Here is a 23949-nt window from a genome sequence, read left to right on the forward strand (position 1 = left end):
CAGGCCTTCCTACACGTTTTACATTGCATGTATCTGCACATGTCTTCCTTGCGCTGTAGTCAAAAACGGCAAGATCATTTTGTTTGGTCAAAAGTGAGGTATGCACTGAGCGAAACACTTGAGCCTGCGGTATGTAAATAATTAATATTTTGTTCAGTTACCGCGGTGTGATAAGCGTTGGCTCTACATGCGAGATATTGGGAGGTCGAATCCAGTAGTGGTGACTACTGATTATATATCCTTTTCTTCTAGCGTTTGTCTTTCCGTTTCTTGTTCTAATAAAATCGTCAGGAGCCTTTAATCATTCGTTTATATCGATTGCTTTCGAACTCACAATATCGCGTAGGTTTGTGAAGGAAAAACCACGAAGACTTTCCCGGAATCCAGTCGCTAAGGAAGAACCGCGGGAAACTCGAACTCCGTGTCATCGCTAACATAGAAAGCTGAGAAAATGACTTCGAGTACGAGTACGGCTTGAAGTCGTTCTCGTACTCCTACTCGTTGTTGATGCAAACATCCTCTAATAATAAAAGAAATACTCTCATTTAATTTCAGTTTTCAGGCTTGATTTCCGCTCGGCTCCCCGAGTTTCCAAATGTCTAACGGGAAGTGAAGGAGTGATGGACTGAAAGCGTTCCACCACTACAACTTTAATACAAGTTTAATTCCAAGTTTAAAAGGGGATATATTTCAGTTATGAAGGCGAATGCTAGCTTGACTGAAAAAAAGCAGAGATGTTCTCTGTTTTTACATTTATTTTCGGTACTATTCATGAAAGAATAGTTCTGAAGAGGTGTCAAATCGTCCTGTTATGTGTCAAGGAAAAGTTCATTTTGTCAGTTAACCAATAGCTTGGGTTTAGTTTATTTCCTCGAGTCGAGCTTATCGGCAACGAGGTTCATTAACCGGGTTAAGCCTTAAAGCGGTTCAAAAATTGAGCATTCGAGTGTAAAAAAATTGAAAATTACAACTGTTAGGCGTAAAAAATGTTAACCTTGAAAGAACTTAGCAAACTATTATTTTCAGGTTTTCCTCAATTTAAAGGTAATTCTGTACGTGCCCAAATTAACTCAAAATACGATACCGTGACTGCCATGGTTCGTTATAAAGTAAGCAATACAAACTTGAAGTTACCAGCAGTTTCACTAAGGCGGCTGGCTTGGGAACATCATCGGTTGAGTCGCTCAAAAAGCAGGAATTGGTCGCTGGCAAATGGACCATGGTCATATTCTGCAAAACAAGGTCACACGTGATTCGTTTGCTAAAAACCACAACAACTTTTGAAAGAAGGTGAGTAATCAGTTGTGAAGAGGGCTTAGGGTTTAAGTTGACATAAGGAAGGCAGTTTTCTGAAATAATAAATCCTAACCCAAAACTGATTTGTTTAAGTCCATATAGGCTATCGAGTTTTTGGCTTTATCAATTTTAGGATCCACGATTTCTGGCAGATTATAATTTCCAGCTACAGAGACACCAAAAGAGGCGAAACTTATAGCACAAGAAAGTCCTGGGTCAGCAGACATTAGAATAACCTGTAGTATATGTAGTATAGTACATGAACAGTTTAATCATGTTTTTACCTTCTTAAAGTCGTAGAGGATCTCGCCCGCTTCCTCATCGGGAGAAGTCTTCGGCACACGGAAAGTCTCTGTTTCTCTCTCAGTGTCAACTTCAACCTGTTCGTCATAATCCTTGCCGCCGTTGTTCATCTTCAATGTGTATTTTGCCACTGGTCTACTGACGGGATCCTTCATAATCTGAAGAACAAAAACGTATCAGGGTAACTCACTACTCTCTTAGTATATTGCAGCCGGCATACAGTCCCATTTTTCACTGAGCGATAAGTCTCCAAGAGGAATTTCATACCAAAGGAGCTGAGGTCACCATATATTATGAGTTATTTTGGCCACGGACAAATTAGTTTTAAATTGAAGGAAACCCGGAAATAATAGCTTACTAAAGTAGAAAAACACCAAAGGGGTAATAATAAACTATAAGGAACAAGGAGGGTTTAGGATGGAAAAGATTGACTCGGATTTCAAACCACGAACATGATACTGACTGTAAGTTACGATAAACTTTTCAAGATGGAAAAAACATGAATAAACTTTTTAATTATGTTTTACTTTGGTCAATGTAAGCTGATCAGCTGGCATTTTATTGCTCATGACCAAGATTAATTGTCCGCTGATTTAACCGTCCTCTTTTCTACATGGTAATTCGCGGCAAGAGGTGTCGGAATGCAGCCTCGAAATCCTTTACAAGTTACTCTTGAGCATAAGACGACAAATTAAACTTTAAATCAGTTCAACTACACATAACGAAACGTAAAGCAATTACAATGGAGTACTCAAGTTTAAAGGCGTTACTCTTATTTACCTCTTTGTCTTCACATTTACAGACAGTCCCTGCAGCTGTGGCAGTAACAAGGACGGCAAAACACAGAAGGAACAGTTTGAACTCCTGGTGAAGAAAAAAAAAATATGTAAGAGATTTATCCTGCTTCTGAGGAAAAGCAAGCTCTCTAGATTTTTGGTATTCTTATGACTAGAACATGTGTTAAATTTCCTTAGTAGCGAATAGGAAAATTCTCAAATCAAAACCTAAACTCACCATTTTTCTCCGAAAATCGCCGGGCAGTTTTCGTTCTCGTTGTGGCAGAGGACTTGAACCTTTCTCCACTGAGAATGGGTGCAAATTCACAAGCGAACCTCTTTTATACCATCAACCTTTAACTTGATATTACCGATTACATGAAATTTTGCACCTGTTCTGTGGATTGATTTTGCCAATGTTTCAGCTGTAATATGACAACTGCTATGACCTCGTCCTAGCACTTCCTTCAGCTATACATACATACATACTTTATTGAACCTCCCCAAAGGGGCTTTTCAGGAACAATAATAATCATAAATAAATAATCTACATAGTTATTTAACTTATTTAAAATATTAAAAAAAAAATCAAAAATAATTACTCATCACTATGTCAATCACGTCCTAAAAAATCCCTTAGACGTTTGCTCCTTAAACGCTTCTTAAAGATTGTTTCGTTACTACAAAGTTTTAAATTCAATGGCGCTACTACGCCTGTTCAGTATCTACAACTGCACTTTCGATTGCATTTTCGAGATCCAGCCTATCCGTCTCTAAATCAGATTACTTTGAGAAATTTGGGATAACTGAAACTTTTTATTGGACCTGAAATTGGCAATGGTAATCTTAATATTCTGAGTCCACACGCAATGATTCTTATAGATATAAGTTTATTTTCCCGAGAACTTGGAAAACGCGTGCCCGATTGCTCAAAGATCCAACTTTCAGTAAAATTACAAGGAGTGGTTACTAAGGATACCACAGTAATACACTTAGGTGCTAAGCTCATGACAGAATTCACGTACCTTGTAACGCGTCAATCAACACTGAAAAATGAGCTCGCAGGGTCTTAGAATATTAAAGCTGTTCAACCCGCTAGCGTCAATCATATTATTGTGCATGTGCACAAATATATCTACCTGATTATCCAGATTGTATGATCACTCGACCGAAGCAAACTCAAAAGGGGGATATTACGGATTATATGATATTTTACACCTGCAACTGAACTGATTATATAATTATATTGCTTGAGCTCTACAACACAGGTCACGTTGATGAACTCGCACTAGCACTTCCTTTAGCTATAGTCTGCTGGCAGACGGTTTTTCCGTGGCATGCGTACGCATCCACGGTATAAAATCAGTCGTGTTTTCATGGGTGTTACAAATAGAATTCCCATGGGACATTTTCGGTATATCATTGGATTCTATTGGCCCTATTAAGATCCCTTCGGATACAACGGTTATGCTGTGTGATTTTATTGGCTTCTACTTTCCAGTGACGTATACATTTGAGCAGAAGTTCTGGGGTGTTCTTTGTTGCAATTCTATGGTGTGTGTTATTGAATATGTTTAAGATATGCTTGTTTAGGTTACTGGAGCTTTCGAGGAATGCTTACGAAAGACAAAGGAAGCAGTATGGTAACTTTCTTTTGAGGTTTAATCGGAACTTGCGAGCGAAGGCAGTGCCGACGCTTTCATTGCCAACTGAATCAGGAGGTCATTCCTACGTACCACTTTCAGCTTTTCTTTCGACAGCAAGTTTCACTTAAGTTGATGTTCACAAATAAAACCCCTTTCCTATCGTGGACTGTTAGGCTTTGGGATACATTTCAGCCCCAAAAAACTAACACTCCAAACCCATTTAAATCGATCTGTCGGTGGTGACAGTATCAGCGAGACCGTGGCATTGCCTATCGTGGGCTGTTATGGCCTTGGGATACAATTCAGCCCAAACAATTTGAAACGTTAAGTACGTTGTGGCAGCGAATAAATCACTTTGTTGGTGATGACAGCAGTGAACCCAAACCAACTGCCTTTTCTTTTGGAAATATAAGTGAACTCGGAAAATTGCTCCTCGTAACTTTAGTCGAACCAAAAACAAATGGTCACGTCCGACATTTTTCTTATGAAAACTCTCGAAAGAAAATTTAATCAGCCTTAAGCTTTAACTTACGTCAAGTACGAATAGCAGGAATGTTTCATCCAAAACTGTTTATGAAAGCGTGATCCACCGATGGCTTATTTGAAGTTTGACCTTTGTTGTGATATTGAGACAAACCGTGGTCCTTGGTGATGGGAGACATTTCATCAGCTTTAATCGCAAACTGAGGTCCAGATGTTTTGTTGATTCGAGGTCATTCGAGGAACACCAACATGGCGTCTCCATATAAAGCTCTGTAAACGTGAGTGACATGTTTCGGCAAATAACTTAGAAACAATTTACCAAACAGACTTGAGACTTGGAGCAGTTATTTTTGTATTAGTCTTTTGTAACATTTCATTTTCTAGGCTTCTTTCGTTGAACGTTTTCGGATTTAATTTTTTACTGCGTGACAGTGAAAACACTCTCCGTGTGTTCATTTGGCCACTGTGTGAGTCAACACCAGCAATTGGAAAGCATTGTTTGGGAATTCCAACACCATTCCATCCAATGTAGAAATCAAAAACGGGAAAATAAATCACGTGTTAAAAAAAAAGGATTAATGTCTTCGTTACTGGGATTTTACTATCCCAGTGTCTTTCATCTCCTACCCCCTCGGGGACGGCACTGCTCGGGCATTCTATCGCCATTCCTCCCAATACAGGAATTAAATGGGAAAAGAAGGTTGGAAAAAAGCCTTTAACAGCCAATTTGACAACAATGAAATCAAGCAAAGAAAAAGAAGTTAAAAAATACTTAGTGGTCTCTCATATCCAACGCGCTCTCGTGGAGTAATTGTTAAGTAGACACGTAGCCTAACATTTAATGGTATGTGACAGGTCAAGTCAATGATATTCGATAACAAAAAATAAATCCATTCCTCGTAGTACAAGAATCAAAAACGTGAAAAGAATATTAGTAAAAAAGCCTTAAGGACGGTGACAACTAATTCAAAGGTATTTTTGCCCCGGTTTATGATTATGAAGGAAATGTAGATCTTAACAAGTGTTATTCTGTATTGTGTAAGTGTTATCTGTATTTTTGAAGCGTTTCACTTATAATTAATCTTGTACCGCTTTGTACCTGAGATTGATTTCTGTCAAGGGAGAGAAGGTATAACTGGTTTTTTTTTTTAAGCATTGAAATTCATCTTCTAAGAAATCTACTTGTACAAAACATGAATTTTTTAGCAGGATCAATAGCCTACTTTCGATATATCAAAATTCAGTCCTAAACAAAACGCATCATCTCGTGACTCCAGGGAATAAACTCATACAAATCCTTATATTTATTCCCCAGAGCCTCGACATGACGCCTTTTGTTTAGGACTGAATTTTAATATATCGAAATTGGTCTGTTATATTGCCCAGTGAGTTCTGGTGTAATTATTATGAACTAAGCCATGTCTGATTAAAGTGTTTGAGTTCGGGACTGGCCAAACGGGAAATGTTTGGCGTTTAAGGAGGCTTCCTACAATAAATTTAGACTATACCATTAGACTTTAGACGGCCACAGTTCTTATATGCAAGCACCTACAGCTTTGACCAAGTAATAGGGGAAGTTTGAAGTTTGTAAAAATTTAGTTGATATGGCGTTCTAGGTTACCATGCAGCAATTTTACGCTTTATTCGATCTTAACTTTTGAAATGATACGCAGGGTACTAATCCTGAGGTGTTTGTCTAACGTTTGACGAAGTTTGAAGAAAATCGTAAAAGCCGATTTTAAGTTATTCGGGAGAGAAGTTTTTACGCCTAAAATACTCAATTTGTCGTTACTCTTACAATAACTTTCAAAAGAAGCGCTGTTTTTAATATATAGAAGAATCGCTTGTCATGTAAGTCTTTTAGAGGTATCAAGCTAGCTCTCCGTGAAATTTCATGATATAAACTGCTTTTGATGTCCGTTGACAAACTCTAACGGAAAGCATTATATTTTGCGGAATTTCGTCAAACTTCGTTCCCAGAACGTCTGGCGGTCTAGCTGAAAAGCTGGTCGATGAATTTTTTTTTTAAATTCTGTATTCTGTAATTAAGCATGTTTCCAAATAACTTGCCAAGCGCCGACAGAATTGAAGCTTTTTAAGACACTGAAAAAAAATTCCAAAGTTCGGGATATTCTTTGAATCTCCGCTCACGTTTCTACACTCTCTTTGTTTACGCCACTCGAGCTGGCTCTTCCACATTCCAGCATGCAAAACTGGTTCCACTAATGAGTCCCAACTATCACTTTGGTCACGCTCGCGTGGTAAAGCGTCGTGTTGGAAAATCACTTTTCACTTGTTTAGCCTTAAAAATGCGTCACGGTTTCGTTGTCATGGTAACCTAGAACGCCATATCAACTAAATTTTTACAAACTTCAAACTTCCTCTAGTACGTGTTAAAGTTTCAAAGCTGTAGGTGCTTGCATATAAGAACTGTGGCCGTCTAAAGTCTAATGGTATAGGCTAAATTTATTGTAGGAAGCCTCCTTAAACAACATCAAACATTGTTTGGTGACCAAACATGCTGGTGTTGAAGTGAGTGGCCGAACGGTTAAAACATGTTTGATCTAAAGGCGCCGGCAAACGAGGAAATAATGTTGCGGAAACATTGCTGCTGAAGCAAATATTTCCCCGTTTGCGGCCCCAGGAAACATTTGTTGCGGAAGCAAAAATGTTCTAAATTTGTTCAGAAACATTTTGCTTCCTCAACAAATGTTTCCTTGTTTGCGCACGGACGAAACACTTTCGGGAAACATTTGTTTCCGCAACAATGTTTCCTCGTTTGCGGGCGCCTTAACTCAGATCAAACAACTATGGGTCACAATTATGTAAACAACACGTGGATAAAAGTGGATGAGTAAGCGTGGTACGCATGCGCGTGCCAAACATGTTTGATACGGCTGACTAAACAAACAAAGTTCGCCCATCAAAAACGATAACAAAAAGAAGGTTTTAAGTTATTTGATCGAATGTTTGATGGCCTTCAAATTTTATCAAACACGATCAAAAAAATAGCACCAAACAAGGTGGCCAAACGGTAAAATGTTTGGTCACCAAACAATATTTGATGTTGCTTGGTCGCCAAACATTTCCCGTTTGACCAGGCCCTTAAGCAAGTAGTTTTCTTTGAAGCTTTGATTTGATTAAGAAAATAATGAAGTCCACTTTTAAGAACGTTTTTAGCATTTATATTCAACATTTTCGTAATAACCGCTTGCGAGACAGCAAATAATTGTAAATATAACGTTGTAGCTCTCAGTGTTAAAAAAAAAACTGTTTCGTATATTGTAGTGTATATAAACAAGTATTCACCCTTGTTACTTAATATGTTTGACATCAAAAGAAATGTACTCTGGAATCATTCTGCAGAAGCAATATGGTAGCTTTGGTAGGTATATTATCATCATAATGATATACCAGTGTCGTGAACCTTAAAACGTGATTGAAAGTTAAAAGAAATGGATAAAGAAAATGATATACCAGTGTCGTGAACCTTAAAAAGTAATTGAAAGTTAGAACAAATGGAAATAAAGGTCTCATGTAAATGTGTTTCTATACTTTAGTGGTCTGTGTTTATTTCCCTGGGGCCAGGGGTGTAGGGTGGCTGTAAATAGGGCTAGGTTCTGGGGGGAAGTGACAGTAAATCTTCTTTTGCGAAATGTAGGTATGTTGGCTTTATACAGAGCCTGTTTCTCACTGGAAGCTGGAAAAATCATTTATAAGGCTTGGCTTTGCTCACACTCTATAGCTAGTTCATCCAAAAAGGATGGTGGCAACCCGTTGCGAAAACCTTACAGCTGACCTTAAGCAGCAAATGTTGACAGTCTCAACTCGAACCTCGATCCGCGATCCCCGATGTTTAGAGAATCGAGAATCGAGTTTTGAGATTAGAGAATCGAGAATTGAGAATAGAGTTTTCGAGGGTCAAGTCGAAAGGAAGTTTTGAGGTGAGGCATAGCCCCTCGAAAATGAAAGAATGGCGTCAGATAAAAGCGCTTGACAAGCAGCCTCCTTTATTTGCACAACTGACACAAACATATCGAAATATTTTTTCAAGCTCCCGTCTATGCTTATTTTTTTAAAATATCCCTCATGTTTTCCTGATTTCAGCGGTTATAACTGGCCCGAATAAACAGGATAATATTGAAACCCTAACCCAGATGCTGAGTAAATTAAAGGAAACACATTTATAATGATCACGCAAGCGCACAAACTTTATTTACACTCGAATTTAAGCAAATACATACATACATTTTCAGGGCCAATGAAACACAACGAAACGGAATTGCAATAACTGTTAAGAATCCCAACTGGCCGGAGGTAAACGTGTTGGTTATTTACAAGTGCAGCTGGTAAGGTGAACCAGGGACTACCAGGATCAAATTGAACGAGTGGTCAGAGTAGGTCTTAAACCCGGGATCTCCGGATCTCAAGGCAAGCGCCCTAACCACTGGGCCACACTGCCTCCTTGCTAATATCTCCGAGTAATAAATAAATACTTTAATCCTATAATAAAATGAAATTCTGCAATAATTACTACATAGTTAAAGATGAAAAATCAACCGCCACGAAAGGTGCAGCAGTCAGTATCAAATTTAATTTTAAAAGTTGCAGACTTAAATTTACTTAATTCCTGGATTGCGCTAATATCGTTTGCAAGAGAATTCCATAACTTACTAACGTAATACAGCAAGGAATGGAGACCATAACTAGTGGTATTTACTCCAGGTGCTATAAGGAGGTTATCTCCCCGCAAATTATTATGCTACAATTCCGCGATGTGAATAACTTAAAAAGATGGTCGGGAGCCAGCCCATGTAAAGCCTTTTATACAAGAATTAAAACATTATAATTTTCTTCTATTAAACAAAGTGGGATGATTTATGCACTCCAGCAAGTCATCTTATGTACTATTATTATCACATCATTACTCGGAATACCTGAAAGGTATCCGAGTTATAATCTGTGCAGAATTTAGTTTTCTGTGCAGCAAATGGACAATAGAATTACGAGGCGGTGATTTCATTGGTTAAAAAGCAATGTGCTACACCCCTTTGAGCAATACATTTGACCTCCCTCTGTGACAAAACAACTGCATCAGTAACAAATAGATTAATCAAACACAGCCGCGAAGGAGAAGATGTCCGATAGCGAGAGACTTGAAACAGCCTCTCGTCCTACAGAATTCGATGATTAAATCGAATATATAACCTGCAGTGGAGCAACCAAATGATGGGTTCTATGTTGGGGCTTCAGTGTGACTCATTTTATTTCGTTTGCTGATTCAAAGCCCAACTTCCACGAGAGGGCAAATGACGCTATGCGATGCGGCTAAAATGTGAAAATGCTGGATTCTATAGCGCGCCGTTTGTTTCAAAATTATTTACTTGCGTGATTTGTAATGTTTATGCCGTGACGGAAGAATCTACTTTTATATCAATGTAACTAGATGCTGTGAAGTATACACTGGCTTGCCTGTGGTACGTGCTACACAAAATCAGAAGGCACTGAATTGTGTGGTAGTGAAATACAGCATTCCAGTCTCTGAAGAATAACAAATAAAAGAGAAGCGAGAAACATTGGCTTCTGGGCTGACATGTTCATAATTTTTAAGTTCCCTCACAACTTCTTTTCACCACAAGTGTGCCCTATGAGCATCCGAAAATTTTGTAATACTAAACTTCACTGAAGTCAAGCCCTGTTTCGCGGGGTTAGTGTTGGGATGGGAGACCAAAACAATAAACCCCTCATGGAAAACAGAAACATCTGACCGAAAATACTATTAACGCTAACAAATGCGAACTCAGCAAGGTACAGATTCTGTTAGCTTGCTTTATGCAAAACAAATATTGATGCAAAACAAATATTTATGCAAAACAAATATTGATGAAAAAGCAAATAAATATTGATACACAGTTTTCAGAAAGAGCAGAAGGAAGTTTCTCGGACGGTCGATCGAGAATAAAATATTTACGACATGAAAACAACATTAATTTTGAACCGTGAATATAGAATATAAAAAGTGACGATCAGCGACAAACATTTTGGGAGATTTTTGCTACGTTCAAGTAAATTGCAAAATCGAAAGTGACATGGCCGGAATTCAGCGGGCGTCGTGATTAAGTTACCGCGGCATGTTTACTCGCCAAACAGTGAAGCATCTGTGTCAAATGATGGCAAGATACCGGGTTTTTGTAAGTTTCTTTTTCTGTCAAGTGTTATAAAGTTTGACAATGAAATGAGCGAAGTCAAAACAAAGATCACAATCGCCCAACTCTTGTTTATGCAAAGTCAAAATTTACTCTCCAAGACGCGTACGACGTTATTTATCACCAGGTAATTCCATCATTTTGGAAATAGCAGCTGCTTTATTATTCATCTGCGTCACAAGTTTTCACTGATTTTGGGCCTCATTTTGTTGAAACTCAAGCACGCTTCTAACAGGCCTGTGAACCCTTCCTGCTTACAGAGCAATACTAAAAAACTTCTCCCATATCACATTTGAACCTTAAGCTCGAAAATTTGAAGGCCATCAAACATTCGATCAAATAACTTAAAACCTTCTTTTTGTTATCGTTTTTGATGGGCGAACTTTGTTTGTTTAGTCAGCCGTATCAAACATGTTTGGCACGCGCATGCGTACTACGCTTACTCATCCACTTGTATCCACGTGTTGTTTACATAATTGTGACCCATAGTTGTTTGATCTGAGTTAAGGCGCCCGCAAACGAGGAAACATTGTTGCGGAAACAAATGTTTCCCGAAAGTGTTTCGTCCGTGCGCAAACAAGGAAACATTTGTTGAGGAAGCAAAATGTTTCTGAACAAATTTAGAACATTTTTGCTTCCGCAACAAATGTTTCCTGGGGCCGCAAACGGGGAAATATTTGCTTCAGCAGCAATGTTTCCGCAACATTATTTCCTCGTTTGCCGGCGCCTTTAGATCAAACATGTTTTAACCGTTCGGCCACTCACTTCAACACCAGCATGTTTGGTCACCAAACAATGTTTGATGTTGTTTAAGGAGGCTTCCTCAGTGGAGAAAGGATGCAAATTCACAAGCGAACCTCTTTTATACCATCAACCTTTAACTTGATATTACCGATTACATGAAATTTTGCACCTGTTCTGTGGATTGATTTTGCCAATGTTTCAGCTGTAATATGACAACTGCTATAACCTCGTCCTAGCACTTCCTTCAGCTATACATACATACATACTTTATTGAACCTCCCCAAAGGGGCTTTTCAGGAACAATAATAATCATAAATAAATAATTTACATAGTTATTTAACTTATTTAAAATATTAAAAAAAAAAATCAAAAATAATTACTCATCACTATGTCAATTACGTCCTAAAAAATCCCTTAGACGTTTGCTCCTTAAACGCTTCTTAAAGATTGTTTCGTTACTACAAAGTTTTAAATTCGATGGCGCTACTACGCGTGTTCAGTATCTACAAGTGCACTTTCGATTGCATTTTCGAGATCCAGCCTATCCGTCTCTAAATCAGATTACTTTGAGAAATTTGGGATAACTGAAACTTTTTATTGGACCTGAAATTGGCAATGGTAATCTTAATATTCTGAGTCCACACGCAATGATTCTTATAGATATAAGTTTATTTTCCCGAGAACTTGGAAAACGCGTGCTCGATTGCTCAAAGATCCAACTTTCAGTAAAATTACATTGAGTGGTTACTAAGGATACCACAGTAATACACTTAGCTGCTAAGCTCATGACAGAGTGCTTGGTAAAAAAATTCACGTACCTTGTAACGCGTCAATCAACAAAAATGAGCTCGCAGGGTCTTAGAATATTAAAGCGTTTCAACCCGCTAGCGTCAATCATATTATTGCGCATGTGCACAAATATATCTACCTGATTATCCAGATTGTATGATCACTCGACCGAAGCAAACTCAAAAGGGGGATATTACGGATTATATGATATTTTACACCTGCAACTGAACTGATTATATAATTATATTGCTTGAGCTCTACAACACAGGTCACGTTGATGAACTCGCACTAGCACTTCCTTTAGCTATAGTCTGCTGGCAGACGGTTTTTCCGTGGCATGCGTACGCATCCACGGTATACGATCAGTCGTGTTTTCATGGGTGTTACAAATGGAATTCCCATGGGACATTTTCGGTATATCATTGGATTCTATTGGCCCTATTAAGATCCCTTGGGATGCAACGGTTATGCTGTGTGATTTTATTGGCTTCTACTTTCCAGTGACGTATACATTTGAGCAGAAGTTCTGGGGTGTTCTTTGTTGCAATTCTATGGTGTGTGTTATTGAATATGTTTAAGATATGCTTGTTTAGGTTACTGGAGCTTTCGAGGAATGCTTACGAAAGACAAAGGAAGCAGTATGGTAACTTTCTTTTGAGGCTTAATCGGAACTTGCGAGCGAAGGCAGTGCCGACGCTTTCATTGCCAACTGAATCAGGAGGTCATTTCAGCTTTTCTTTCGACAGCAAGTTTCACTTAAGTTGATGTTCACAAATAAAACCCCTTTCCTATCGTGGACTGTTAGGCTTTGGGATACATTTCAGCCCCAAAAAACTAACACTCCAAACCCATTTAAATCGATCTGTCTGTGGTGACAGTATCAGCGAGACCGTGGCATTGCCTATCGTGGGCTGTTATGGCCTTGGGATACAATTCAGCCCAAACAATTTGAAACGTTAAGTCCGTTGTGGCAGCGAATAAATCACTTTGTTGGTGATGACAGCAGTGAACCCAAAAATATAAAGTGAACTCGGAAAATTGCTCCTCGTAACTTTAGTCGAACCAAAAACAAATGGTCACGTCCGACATTTTTCTTATGAAAACTCTCGAAAGAAAATTTAATCAGCCTTAAGCTTTAACTTACGTCAAGTACGAATTGCAGGAATGTTTCATCCAAAACTGTTTATGAAAGCGTGATCCACCGATGGCTTATTTGATATGACCTTTGTTGTGATATTGAGACAAACCGTGGTCCTTGGTGATGGGAGACATTTCATCAGCTTTAATCGCAAACTGAGGTCCAGATGTTTTGTTGATTCGAGGTCATTCGAGGAACACCAACATGGCGTCTCCATATAAAGCTCTGTAAACGTGAGTGACATGTTTCGGCAAATAACTTAGAAACAATTTACCAAACAGACTTGAGACTTGGAGCAGTTATTTTTGTATTAGTCTTTTGCAACATTTCATTTTCTAGGCTTCTTTCGTTGAACGTTTTCGGATTTAATTTTTTACTACGTGACAGTGAAAACACTCTCCGTGTGTTCATTTGGCCACTGTGTGAGTCAACACCAGAAATTGGAAAGCATTGTTTGGGAATTCCAACACTATTCCTCCCAATGTAGAAATCAAAAACGGGAAAATAAATCACGTGTTAAAAAAAAAGGATTAATGTCTTCGTTACTGGGATTTTGCGATCCCAGTGTCTTTCATCTCCTACCCCCTCGGGGACGGCACTGCTCGGGCATTCTATCGCCATTCCTCCCAATACAGGAATTAAAAAATGGGAAAAGAAGGTTGGAAAAAAGCCTTTAACAGCCAATTTGACAACAATGAAATCAAGCAAAGAAAAAGAAGTTAAAAAATACTTAGTGGTCTCTCATATCCAACGCGCGCTCGTGGAGTAATTGTTAAGTAGACACGTAGCCTAACATTTATGGTATGTGACAGGTCAAGTCAATGATATTCGATAACAAAAAATAAATCCATTCCTCGTAGTACAGGAATCAAAAACGTGAAAAGAATATTAGTAAAAAAGCCTTAAGGACGGTGACTACTAATTCAAAGGTATTTTTGCCCCGGTTTATGATTATGAAGGAAATGTAGATCTTAACAAGTGTTATTCTGTATTGTGTAAGTGTTATCTGTATTTTTGAAGCGTTTCACTTATAATTAATCTTGTACCGCTTTGTACCTGAGATTGATTTCTGTCAAGGGAGAGAAGATATAACTGGTTTTTTTTTTTTAAGCATTGAAATTCATCTTCTAAGAAATCTACTTGTACAAAACATGAATTTTTTAGCAGGATCAATAGGCTACTTTCGATATATCAAAATTCAGTCCTAAACAAAACGCATCATCTCGTGACTCCAGGGAATAAACTCATACAAATCCTTATATTTATTCCCCAGAGCCTCGACATGACGCCTTTTGTTTAGGACTGAATTTTAATATATCGAAATTGGTCTGTTATATTGCCCAGTGAGTTCTGGTAATTATTATGAACTAAGCCATGTCTGATTAAAGTGTTTGAGTTCGGGACTGGCCAAACGGGAAATGTTTGGCGTTTAAGGAGGCTTCCTACAATAAATTTAGACTATACCATTAGACTTTAGACGGCCACAGTTCTTATATGCAAGCACCTACAGCTTTGACCAAGTAATTAGGGGAAGTTTGAAGTTTGTAAAAATTTAGTTGATATGGCGTTCTAGGTTACCATGCAGCAATTTTACGCTTTATTCGATCTTAACTTTTGAAATGATACGCAGGGTACTAATCCTGAGGTGTTTGTCTAACGTTTGACGAAGTTTGAAGAAAATCGTAAAAGCCGATTTTAAGTTATTCGGGAGAGAAGTTTTTACGCCTAAAATACTCAATTTGTCGTTACTCTTACAATAACTTTCAAAAGAAGCGCTGTTTTTAATATATAGAAGAATCGCTTGTCATGTAAGTCTTTTAGAGGTATCAAGCTAGCTCTCCGTGAAATTTCATGATATAAACTGCTTTTGATGTCCGTTGACAAACTCTAACGGAAAGCATTATATTTTGCGGAATTTCGTCAAACTTCGTTCCCAGAACGTCTGGCGGTCTAGCTGAAAAGCTGGTCGATGAATTTTTTTTTTAAATTCTGTATTCTGTAATTAAGCATGTTTCCAAATAACTTGCCAAGCGCCGACAGAATTGAAGCTTTTTAAGACACTGAAAAAAAATTCCAAAGTTCGGGATATTCTTTGAATCTCCGCTCACGTTTCTACACTCTCTTTGTTTACGCCACTCGAGCTGGCTCTTCCACATTCCAGCATGCAAAACTGGTTCCACTAATGAGTCCCAACTATCACTTTTGGTCACGCTCGCGTGGTAACGCGTCGTGTTGGAAAATCACTTTTCACTTGTTTAGCCTTAAAAATGCGTCACTGTTTCGTTGTCATGGTAACCTAGAACGCCATATCAACTAAATTTTTACAAACTTCAAACTTCCTCTAGTACGTGTTAAAGTTTCAAAGCTGTAGGTGCTTGCATATAAGAACTGTGGCCGTCTAAAGTCTAATGGTATAGGCTAAATTTATTGTAGGAAGCCTCCTTAAACAACATCAAACATTGTTTGGTGACCAAACATGCTGGTGTTGAAGTGAGTGGCCGAACGGTTAAAACATGTTTGATCTAAAGGCGCCGGCAAACGAGGAAATAATGTTGCGGAAACATTGCTGCTGAAGCAAATATTTCCCCGTTTGCGGCCCCAGGAAACATTTGTTGCGGAAGCAAAAATGTTCTAAATTTGTTCAGAAACATTTTGCTTCCTCAACAAATGTTTCCTTGTTTGCGCACGGACGAAACACTTTCGGGAAACATTTGTTTCCGCAACAATGTTTCCTCGTTTGCGGGCGCCTTAACTCAGATCAAACAACTATGGGTCACAATTATGTAAACAACACGTGGATACAAGTGGATGAGTAAGCGTGGTACGCATGCGCGTGCCAAACATGTTTGATACGGCTGACTAAACAAACAAAGTTCGCCCATCAAAAACGATAACAAAAAGAAGGTTTTAAGTTATTTGATCGAATGTTTGATGGCCTTCAAATTTTATCAAACACGATCAAAAAAATAGCACCAAACAAGGTGGCCAAACGGTAAAATGTTTGGTCACCAAACAATATTTGATGTTGCTTGGTCGCCAAACATTTCCCGTTTGACCAGGCCCTTAAGCAAGTAGTTTTCTTTGAAGCTTTGATTTGATTAAGAAAATAATGAAGTCCACTTTTAAGAACGTTTTTAGCATTTATATTCAACATTTTCGTAATAACCGCTTGCGAGACAGCAAATAATTGTAAATATAACGTTGTAGCTCTCAGTGTTAAAAAAAAAACTGTTTCGTATATTGTAGTGTATATAAACAAGTATTCACCCTTGTTACTTAATATGTTTGACATCAAAAGAAATGTACTCTGGAATCATTCTGCAGAAGCAATATGGTAGCTTTGGTAGGTATATTATCATCATAATGATATACCAGTGTCGTGAACCTTAAAACGTGATTGAAAGTTAAAAGAAATGGATAAAGAAAATGATATACCAGTGTCGTGAACCTTAAAAAGTAATTGAAAGTTAGAACAAATGGAAATAAAGGTCTCATGTAAATGTGTTTCTATACTTTAGTGGTCTGTGTTTATTTCCCTGGGGCCAGGGGTGTAGGGTGGCTGTAAATAGGGCTAGGTTCTGGGGGAAGTGACAGTAAATCTTCTTTTGCGAAATGTAGGTATGTTGGCTTTATACAGAGCCTGTTTCTCACTGGAAGCTGGAAAAATCATTTATAAGGCTTGGCTTTGCTCACACTCTATAGCTAGTTCATCCAAAAAGGATGGTGGCAACCCGTTGCGAAAACCTTACAGCTGACCTTAAGCAGCAAATGTTGACAGTCTCAACTCGAACCTCGATCCGCGATCCCCGATGTTTAGAGAATCGAGAATCGAGTTTTGAGATTAGAGAATCGAGAATTGAGAATAGAGTTTTCGAGGGTCAAGTCGAAAGGAAGTTTTGAGGTGAGGCATAGCCCCTCGAAAATGAAAGAATGGCGTCAGATAAAAGCGCTTGACAAGCAGCCTCCTTTATTTGCACAACTGACACAAACATATCGAAATATTTTTTCAAGCTCCCGTCTATGCTTATTTTTTTAAAATATCCCTCATGTTTTCCTGATTTCAGCGGTTATAACTGGCCCGAATAAACAGGATAATATTGAAACCCTAACCCAGATGCTGAGTAAATTAAAGGAAACACATTTATAATGATCACGCAAGCGCACAAACTTTATTTACACTCGAATTTAAGCAAATACATACATACATTTTCAGGGCCAATGAAACACAACGAAACGGAATTGCAATAACTGTTAAGAATCCCAACTGGCCGGAGGTAAACGAGTTGGTTATTTACAAGTGCAGCTGGTAAGGTGAACCAGGGACTACCAGGATCAAATTGAACGAGTGGTCAGAGTGGGTCTTAAACCCGGGATCTCCGGATCTCAAGGCAAGCGCCCTAACCACTGGGCCACACTGCCTCCTTGCTAATATCTCCGAGTAATAAATAAATACTTAAATCCTATAATAAAATGAAATTCTGCAATAATTACTACATAGTTAAAGATGAAAAATCAACCGCCACGAAAGGTGCAGCAGTCAGTATCAAATTTAATTTTAAAAGTTGCAGACTTAAATTTACTTAATTCCTGGATTGCGCTAATATCGTTTGCAAGAGAATTCCATAACTTACTAACGTAATACAGCAAGGAATGGAGACCATAACTAGTGGTATTTACTCCAGGTGCTATAAGGAGGTTATCTCCCCGCAAATTATTATGCTACAATTCCGCGATGTGAATAACTTAAAAAGATGGTCGGGAGCCAGCCCATGTAAAGCCTTTTATACAAGAATTAAAACATTATAATTTTCTTCTATTAAACGAAGTGGGATGATTTATGCACTCCAGCAAGTCATCTTATGTACTATTATTATCACATCATTACTCGGAATACCTGAAAGGTATCCGAGTTATAATCTGTGCAGAATTTAGTTTTCTGTGCAGCAAATGGACAATAGAATTACGAGGCGGTGATTTCATTGGTTAAAAAGCAATGTGCTACACCCCTTTGAGCAATACATTTGACCTCCCTCTGTGACAAAACAACTGCATCAGTAACAAATAGATTAATCAAACACAGCCGCGAAGGAGAAGATTTCCGATAGCGAGAGACTTGAAACAGCCTCTCGTCCTACAGAATTCGATGAAAATCGAATTTATAACCTGCAGTGGAGCAACCAAATGATGGGTTCTATGTTGGGGCTTCAGTGTGACTCATTTTATTTCGTTTGCTGATTCAAAGCCCAACTTCCACGAGAGGGCAAATGACGCTATGCGATGCGGCTAAAATGTGAAAATGCTGGATTCTATAGCGCGCCGTTTGTTTCAAAATTATTTACTTGCGTGATTTGTAATGTTTATGCCGTGACGGAAGAATCTACTTTTATATCAATGTAACTAGATGCTGTGAAGTATACACTGGCTTGCCTGTGGTACGTGCTACACAAAATCAGAAGGCACTGAATTGTGTGGTAGTGAAATACAGCATTCCAGTCTCTGAAGAATAACAAATAAAAGAGAAGCGAGAAACATTGGCTTCTGGGCTGACATGTTCATAATTTTTAAGTTCCCTCACAACTTCTTTTCACCACAAGTGTGCCCTATGAGCATCCGAAAATTTTGTAATACTAAACTTCACTGAAGTCAAGCCCTGTTTCGCGGGGTTAGTGTTGGGATGGGAGACCAAAACAATAAACCCCTCATGGAAAACAGAAACATCTGACCGAAAATACTATTAACGCTAACAAATGCGAACTCAGCAAGGTACAGATTCTGTTAGCTTGCTTTATGCAAAACAAATATTGATGCAAAACAAATATTTATGCAAAACAAATATTGATGAAAAAGCAAATAAATATTGATACACAGTTTTCAGAAAGAGCAGAAGGAAGTTTCTCGGACGGTCGATCGAGAATAAAATATTTACGACATGAAAACAACATTAATTTTGAACCGTGAATATAGAATATAAAAAGTTACGATCAGCGACAAACATTTTGGGAGATTTTTGCTACGTTCAAGTAAATTGCAAAATCGAAAGTGACATGGCCGGAATTCAGCGGGCGTCGTGATTAAGTTACCGCGGCATGTTTACTCGCCAAACAGTGAAGCATCTGTGTCAAATGATGGCAAGATACCGGGTTTTTGTAAGTTTCTTTTTCTGTCAAGTGTTATAAAGTTTGACAATGAAATGAGCGAAGTCAAAACAAAGATCACAATCGCCCAACTCTTGTTTATGCAAAGTCAAAATTTACTCTCCAAGACGCGTACGACGTTATTTATCACCAGGTAATTCCATCATTTTGGAAATAGCAGCTGCTTTATTATTCATCTGCGTCACAAGTTTTCACTGATTTTGGGCCTCATTTTGTTGAAACTCAAGCACGCTTCTAACAGGCCTGTGAACCCTTCCTGCTTACAGAGCAATACTAAAAAACTTCTCCCATATCACATTTGAACCTTAAGCTCGAAAATTCAATACACAACATGATATTATAATTCACAAAGGCAGAAAATACCACAGAATCCTTTTCCAGCGAAAATTTTATTGAAACAAACAACATATTTGCTCTTAGAGGCGAAAACCTCTTCCTATTTGATTGCGTGCGTGAAGACAAGAAACTCAATTGTGTCAAATTACCATGTACTTCAGGTAAATACTGCTCACTTTGATTTCGTCTCGACGGGCGATAGATTGTTGTCGAAGTCCAGTACTCGTCGCTTTTGAGATTCATGCCTAGTTTATCCAACTGACTTTCCATTATTGAGCTCCATAAGGGTATATTTTGTTTAAGGATCCACTAAAACGCCATTCGCGTTGCATGACTTTCGACGCCATTGCAGGCTAAGTTGATGATTCTACTGTGTCCACCAGAGAAATCTACGCAGTTCCACTACCCTCTCGATCCTAAGAAAATACGCGCAAAAGGCTCTATACACAAAGGCAACACTTACCAGGGGAGTGACAGGCAAGACTTTTACCGACACGGAAAAAAAAACAAAAAAAAACAAAAAAAAAAAAAGAAAACAAAGAAACTAAACGCAGACCTCGACTGGGTTTGCCCATAGGCAACCCAGTAATAAGTTCGTGTGCAGTCGTTGTTGTCAGTTGTTGTGCTACAGATTGATCAGGTGATTTTGTGTCTATAGACTGCTTTGGAATGTGTAATACGTTGCGACTATAGTGGTAAGAAACCAGATAAATTTTGAAAGCGCGGTTTTAAGATCTGAAAGATCTTCTTGTTTGTTTTGCATCTGGAAGATGTTTATATTTTCAATTACAACCTCTCCCTAGAGGTTATCGCGCATAGCTTAACCAATGAAATCCCCGCGTCTTAATTGCTCGGAATACATGAAATTCTCTGTGCATTTTGTTGCACCGAAAAAAAAAACAACCGGGATTACAACTTGCATACCTTTCAGGTATTCCGAGTAATAATTGTTGGTTTTTCGATCGATATCGCTCGATGCACCGGTGTGAGAAATAACTTTCTGAACTTTGAACATTTCAATGCATCTGGAAGCGCAAAACAAAGCACAGATGGTTTCAACGATCACATTTAATAACTTGATCGCCCGATTATGCATAACATCCACTTGGCCTTTTGACATGCCATTGAAAAAAACTCGATTTCTCTGAAATTTGAAAGGATGATTGCTAACGAATTGAGAAAGATTTTTCACAACAACTTAAAATTCCCGTGTTAAGCATGAGAATTCGACTAAGAGGTAAATGCGACTAAATTTGTTGCGTACGTTGCTATTTTTGTTTTGATTGTTGTGCAAATTTTGACAGAGAATATTAAATTATGAAAAAATATCTACGGATAGATCGCTAAAAAATCTTTATTTTTAGCGGTTATTTGAACAAAAACTTGAGATGCAACGCTTGACGAGGAATAATATTTTTGTTAATAATTGAAAGAAGCAAAATTTCGGGGGAATCAGGTCGCGGTGAAAATGAGTTAACAAATTTGCATACGTGCGTTGAAATGTGATACGCGAGGAGACAGGAATTTTTTCTCTCTGACAAATGATGTTGTCATTGTAGTGTAAATGAAGTTTATTTGGGAAGCCAACAACATTTCTTTAACTACCTGGTTAATCCAATTTATTGCTACGACTTGCTGGTGCGAAGAATGTTTACATGAAAGTCACGCTTTTTGCGAATTTTGAGTGTCATGAAATTACATCATTTGCGTGACATAGCTTCTTTATCACGATATATACCTTTACTCTAACCCAAAACATTCAGATAGTAACAAACTTCAAAATTATTTAACCATTTCTTCTGCTTTTGTGCTTGTCAACATTGTGATTTGCGATAATTTGCAAGTCTGTTTTTTGTATCTCATAGATGTTTAGATTTTCAATTATTAGCCGCTCAACCTCGCGATTGTGTAAATATTTCACCCTGAAGTCAAAATAGATGCGTTTCTCAGGAACCCGACAGAGAAGGCTTCCTGACCCGACAGATGAAAAGTAAATATTCAGTTAAATATTACAACAAAATTAAAAAACCAAAGACGGACGTTTCCTGGCTGAAAAGTACGTTGTTTTACTCTGAAAACGACGAACGATTAACATTCTTCCCCGCACAGGCAGCCCAAGCTCGGTGTATGATTTATAAACTTTGTATGGGAAAATATACTTTGAGCATATAAATGCTAAAGTAAGCTGTAAATGTAGAGATAAACTTTATTTACCCCTACGTACAGTTGTCCTCCTCTTTTCTGAGCAATCGGAGGGCAAACTGTGTCCGTTTTAGACGGGTTTGTGGATTACGAATTTTTGCGATGTCGTTAGTTGTTATGAGGGGAAATGTGATCACGTGCACCTTTATGGCTGCCTAGTACGTGATCAATTTCTTCCTTTTGACAAAAAACTAACAGACCTCAAAATGGAACAGGACATTACAAAATAATTAAACGTGTGAACGTGTGAGCCAAAGGGCCTCTGCTGGCGCGACATGTGGGCGACCCCTCAAAAAGTCTTATTGACCCCCCACTTGATAGACTGTTCACAGTCCCCTATTTTTCCGTTTGATCGTCGGGATCGAGCACAAACTTTCGCCATCTTTGTTTTTAAAAGCGAGCACGAACTGGGGAGAGCGATATAACTATCGAGTGGGTGGGGGGAGTGGAGGGGTTTTGGCAGGAAAAATAGGGAGACTGTCCGATCTTTACTGCGACTAGTGTTCAGCGAGTCCCGTTGCACCAGCAACGGCAATACCTGATTGGTCCATAACACAATGCATCTGTCAATAAAAATACAGGTTCGAAAACAACATGGCTTATCTAGAGAAAGAATCTCAAAGAATCTCAAGTTTTCGAAAGGCTATAGTTTAGGCGACTTGGTGGATTAGTCCTAAAAGAAGAACAGAAGGTAGCGATTACGCTTTTACTGCAAGGCAAGGATGTATTGGCTGTCCTTTCTACAGGATTCGAAAGAGCCTGATCTACCAAACCTTCGTAATTGTCAAGCAATTGGAAAATGAAAGCACTTCTGGGAGAGATCGGCCCTCGTGTTTGTTTATTGTACCGTTACGAAGTGAAGGAGAGGAAAACATTAATCCTAATGATTTTGGTTTGAGCGTTAAGGGTTTTGAGAAAAATGTAGATGTATTAAATGAGATGAAGAACAACAACTTTCAAGTCATTTACCCTTCCGCTGGGTAAGCTTTGTCGAGAGACTACGGTTGTTGCGAGTTGAATCCACGCCGCTCAAGAGACAACTGTCGCTGATAGTTGTCGACGAAAGTCACACCGTTGAGCGTCTAGTTACAATAACAAAAAGGCAGAGGGGTGAAAATTAAGTCAAAACACGAGGAGAACGCGAGGCAAAAATGCGAGGAACTTCAATTTTATTCGATCTGACGCGACCAAATTCATAACTTGCCTCGTTCTCTTATTGGCTTATGGAAAAAACGGAGACTTTCTATTGGTTAAAAAGTGACAGATCGACGTTTCACAAAATTTTGCAAAAATTAAACTCTTCGAAACGCAAAAATTATAAATTCCTGTCTGTCCGCTTCTTGACAATAAACATTGGCCAATTAGCGCGCGAGAATTTTGCAGTCATTGTAAAACAGTAATTTACCAATTACTTTCGACACTCAATTGAAAACCGCTCTAGTCACTGCCTTCACATGCTTCTCAAACGGTTGACATGAGTGGACCTATGTTCCTTGAAAAAAAAAGTTACCTAGCCAACTGACAGATAAATAAACGTGTTTTCCTCTGTTAAATCGTTGCTTCAACGGCAATGTTTGCTATCCACAACAATCCAGAGGTCCGTTAGGTTAGTTCTTGTCATACTGGTATATTTTCCGATTTCGCAGATACGTTCAGTTTTGGAGCAGTTTCCAAATCAGTCTTCTCATCACAGCTCCACCCAAATGCCTTATGTCTAAAATGGGTGGGTGGTTCTGGGCAGAGAACAAAGGAGACAACTAGCCAGCATTTCAGAGGCGCGGTTTTATCGATTTTGCAGCTGTGATCAGTTTTGTAACAGTTTCCTTCTTATCATAGCTCTACTGAAATGCTTTATATCTAAATTAAGATGTTGCT

At 38.5% G+C, this 23949-nt stretch overlaps 1 protein-coding gene across 1 annotated transcript in view; it reads right to left on the reverse strand.

Annotated features, from left to right (window-relative positions):
- The window catches only part of LOC138022125 (uncharacterized), a 3913-nt gene extending 1146 nt beyond the window's left edge, over positions 1-2767 (reverse strand). The window contains exons 1-4 of the mRNA XM_068869153.1: positions 2614-2767; positions 2380-2463; positions 1581-1757; positions 1135-1230 (exon numbers count right to left, since the gene is read on the reverse strand). Of these exons, the coding sequence (XP_068725254.1) occupies positions 1135-1230; positions 1581-1757; positions 2380-2463; positions 2614-2616 (360 nt within the window). The 5' untranslated portion in view covers positions 2617-2767. The remainder of the gene's footprint in view (positions 1-1134; positions 1231-1580; positions 1758-2379; positions 2464-2613) is intronic.
- Between the last annotated feature and the right edge of the window lie 21182 nt (positions 2768-23949).

Source organism: Montipora capricornis, chromosome 10 (assembly GCF_036669925.1).
Source record: "Montipora capricornis isolate CH-2021 chromosome 10, ASM3666992v2, whole genome shotgun sequence".
In the NCBI taxonomy this organism is placed as follows: Eukaryota; Metazoa; Cnidaria; class Anthozoa; order Scleractinia; family Acroporidae; genus Montipora; species Montipora capricornis.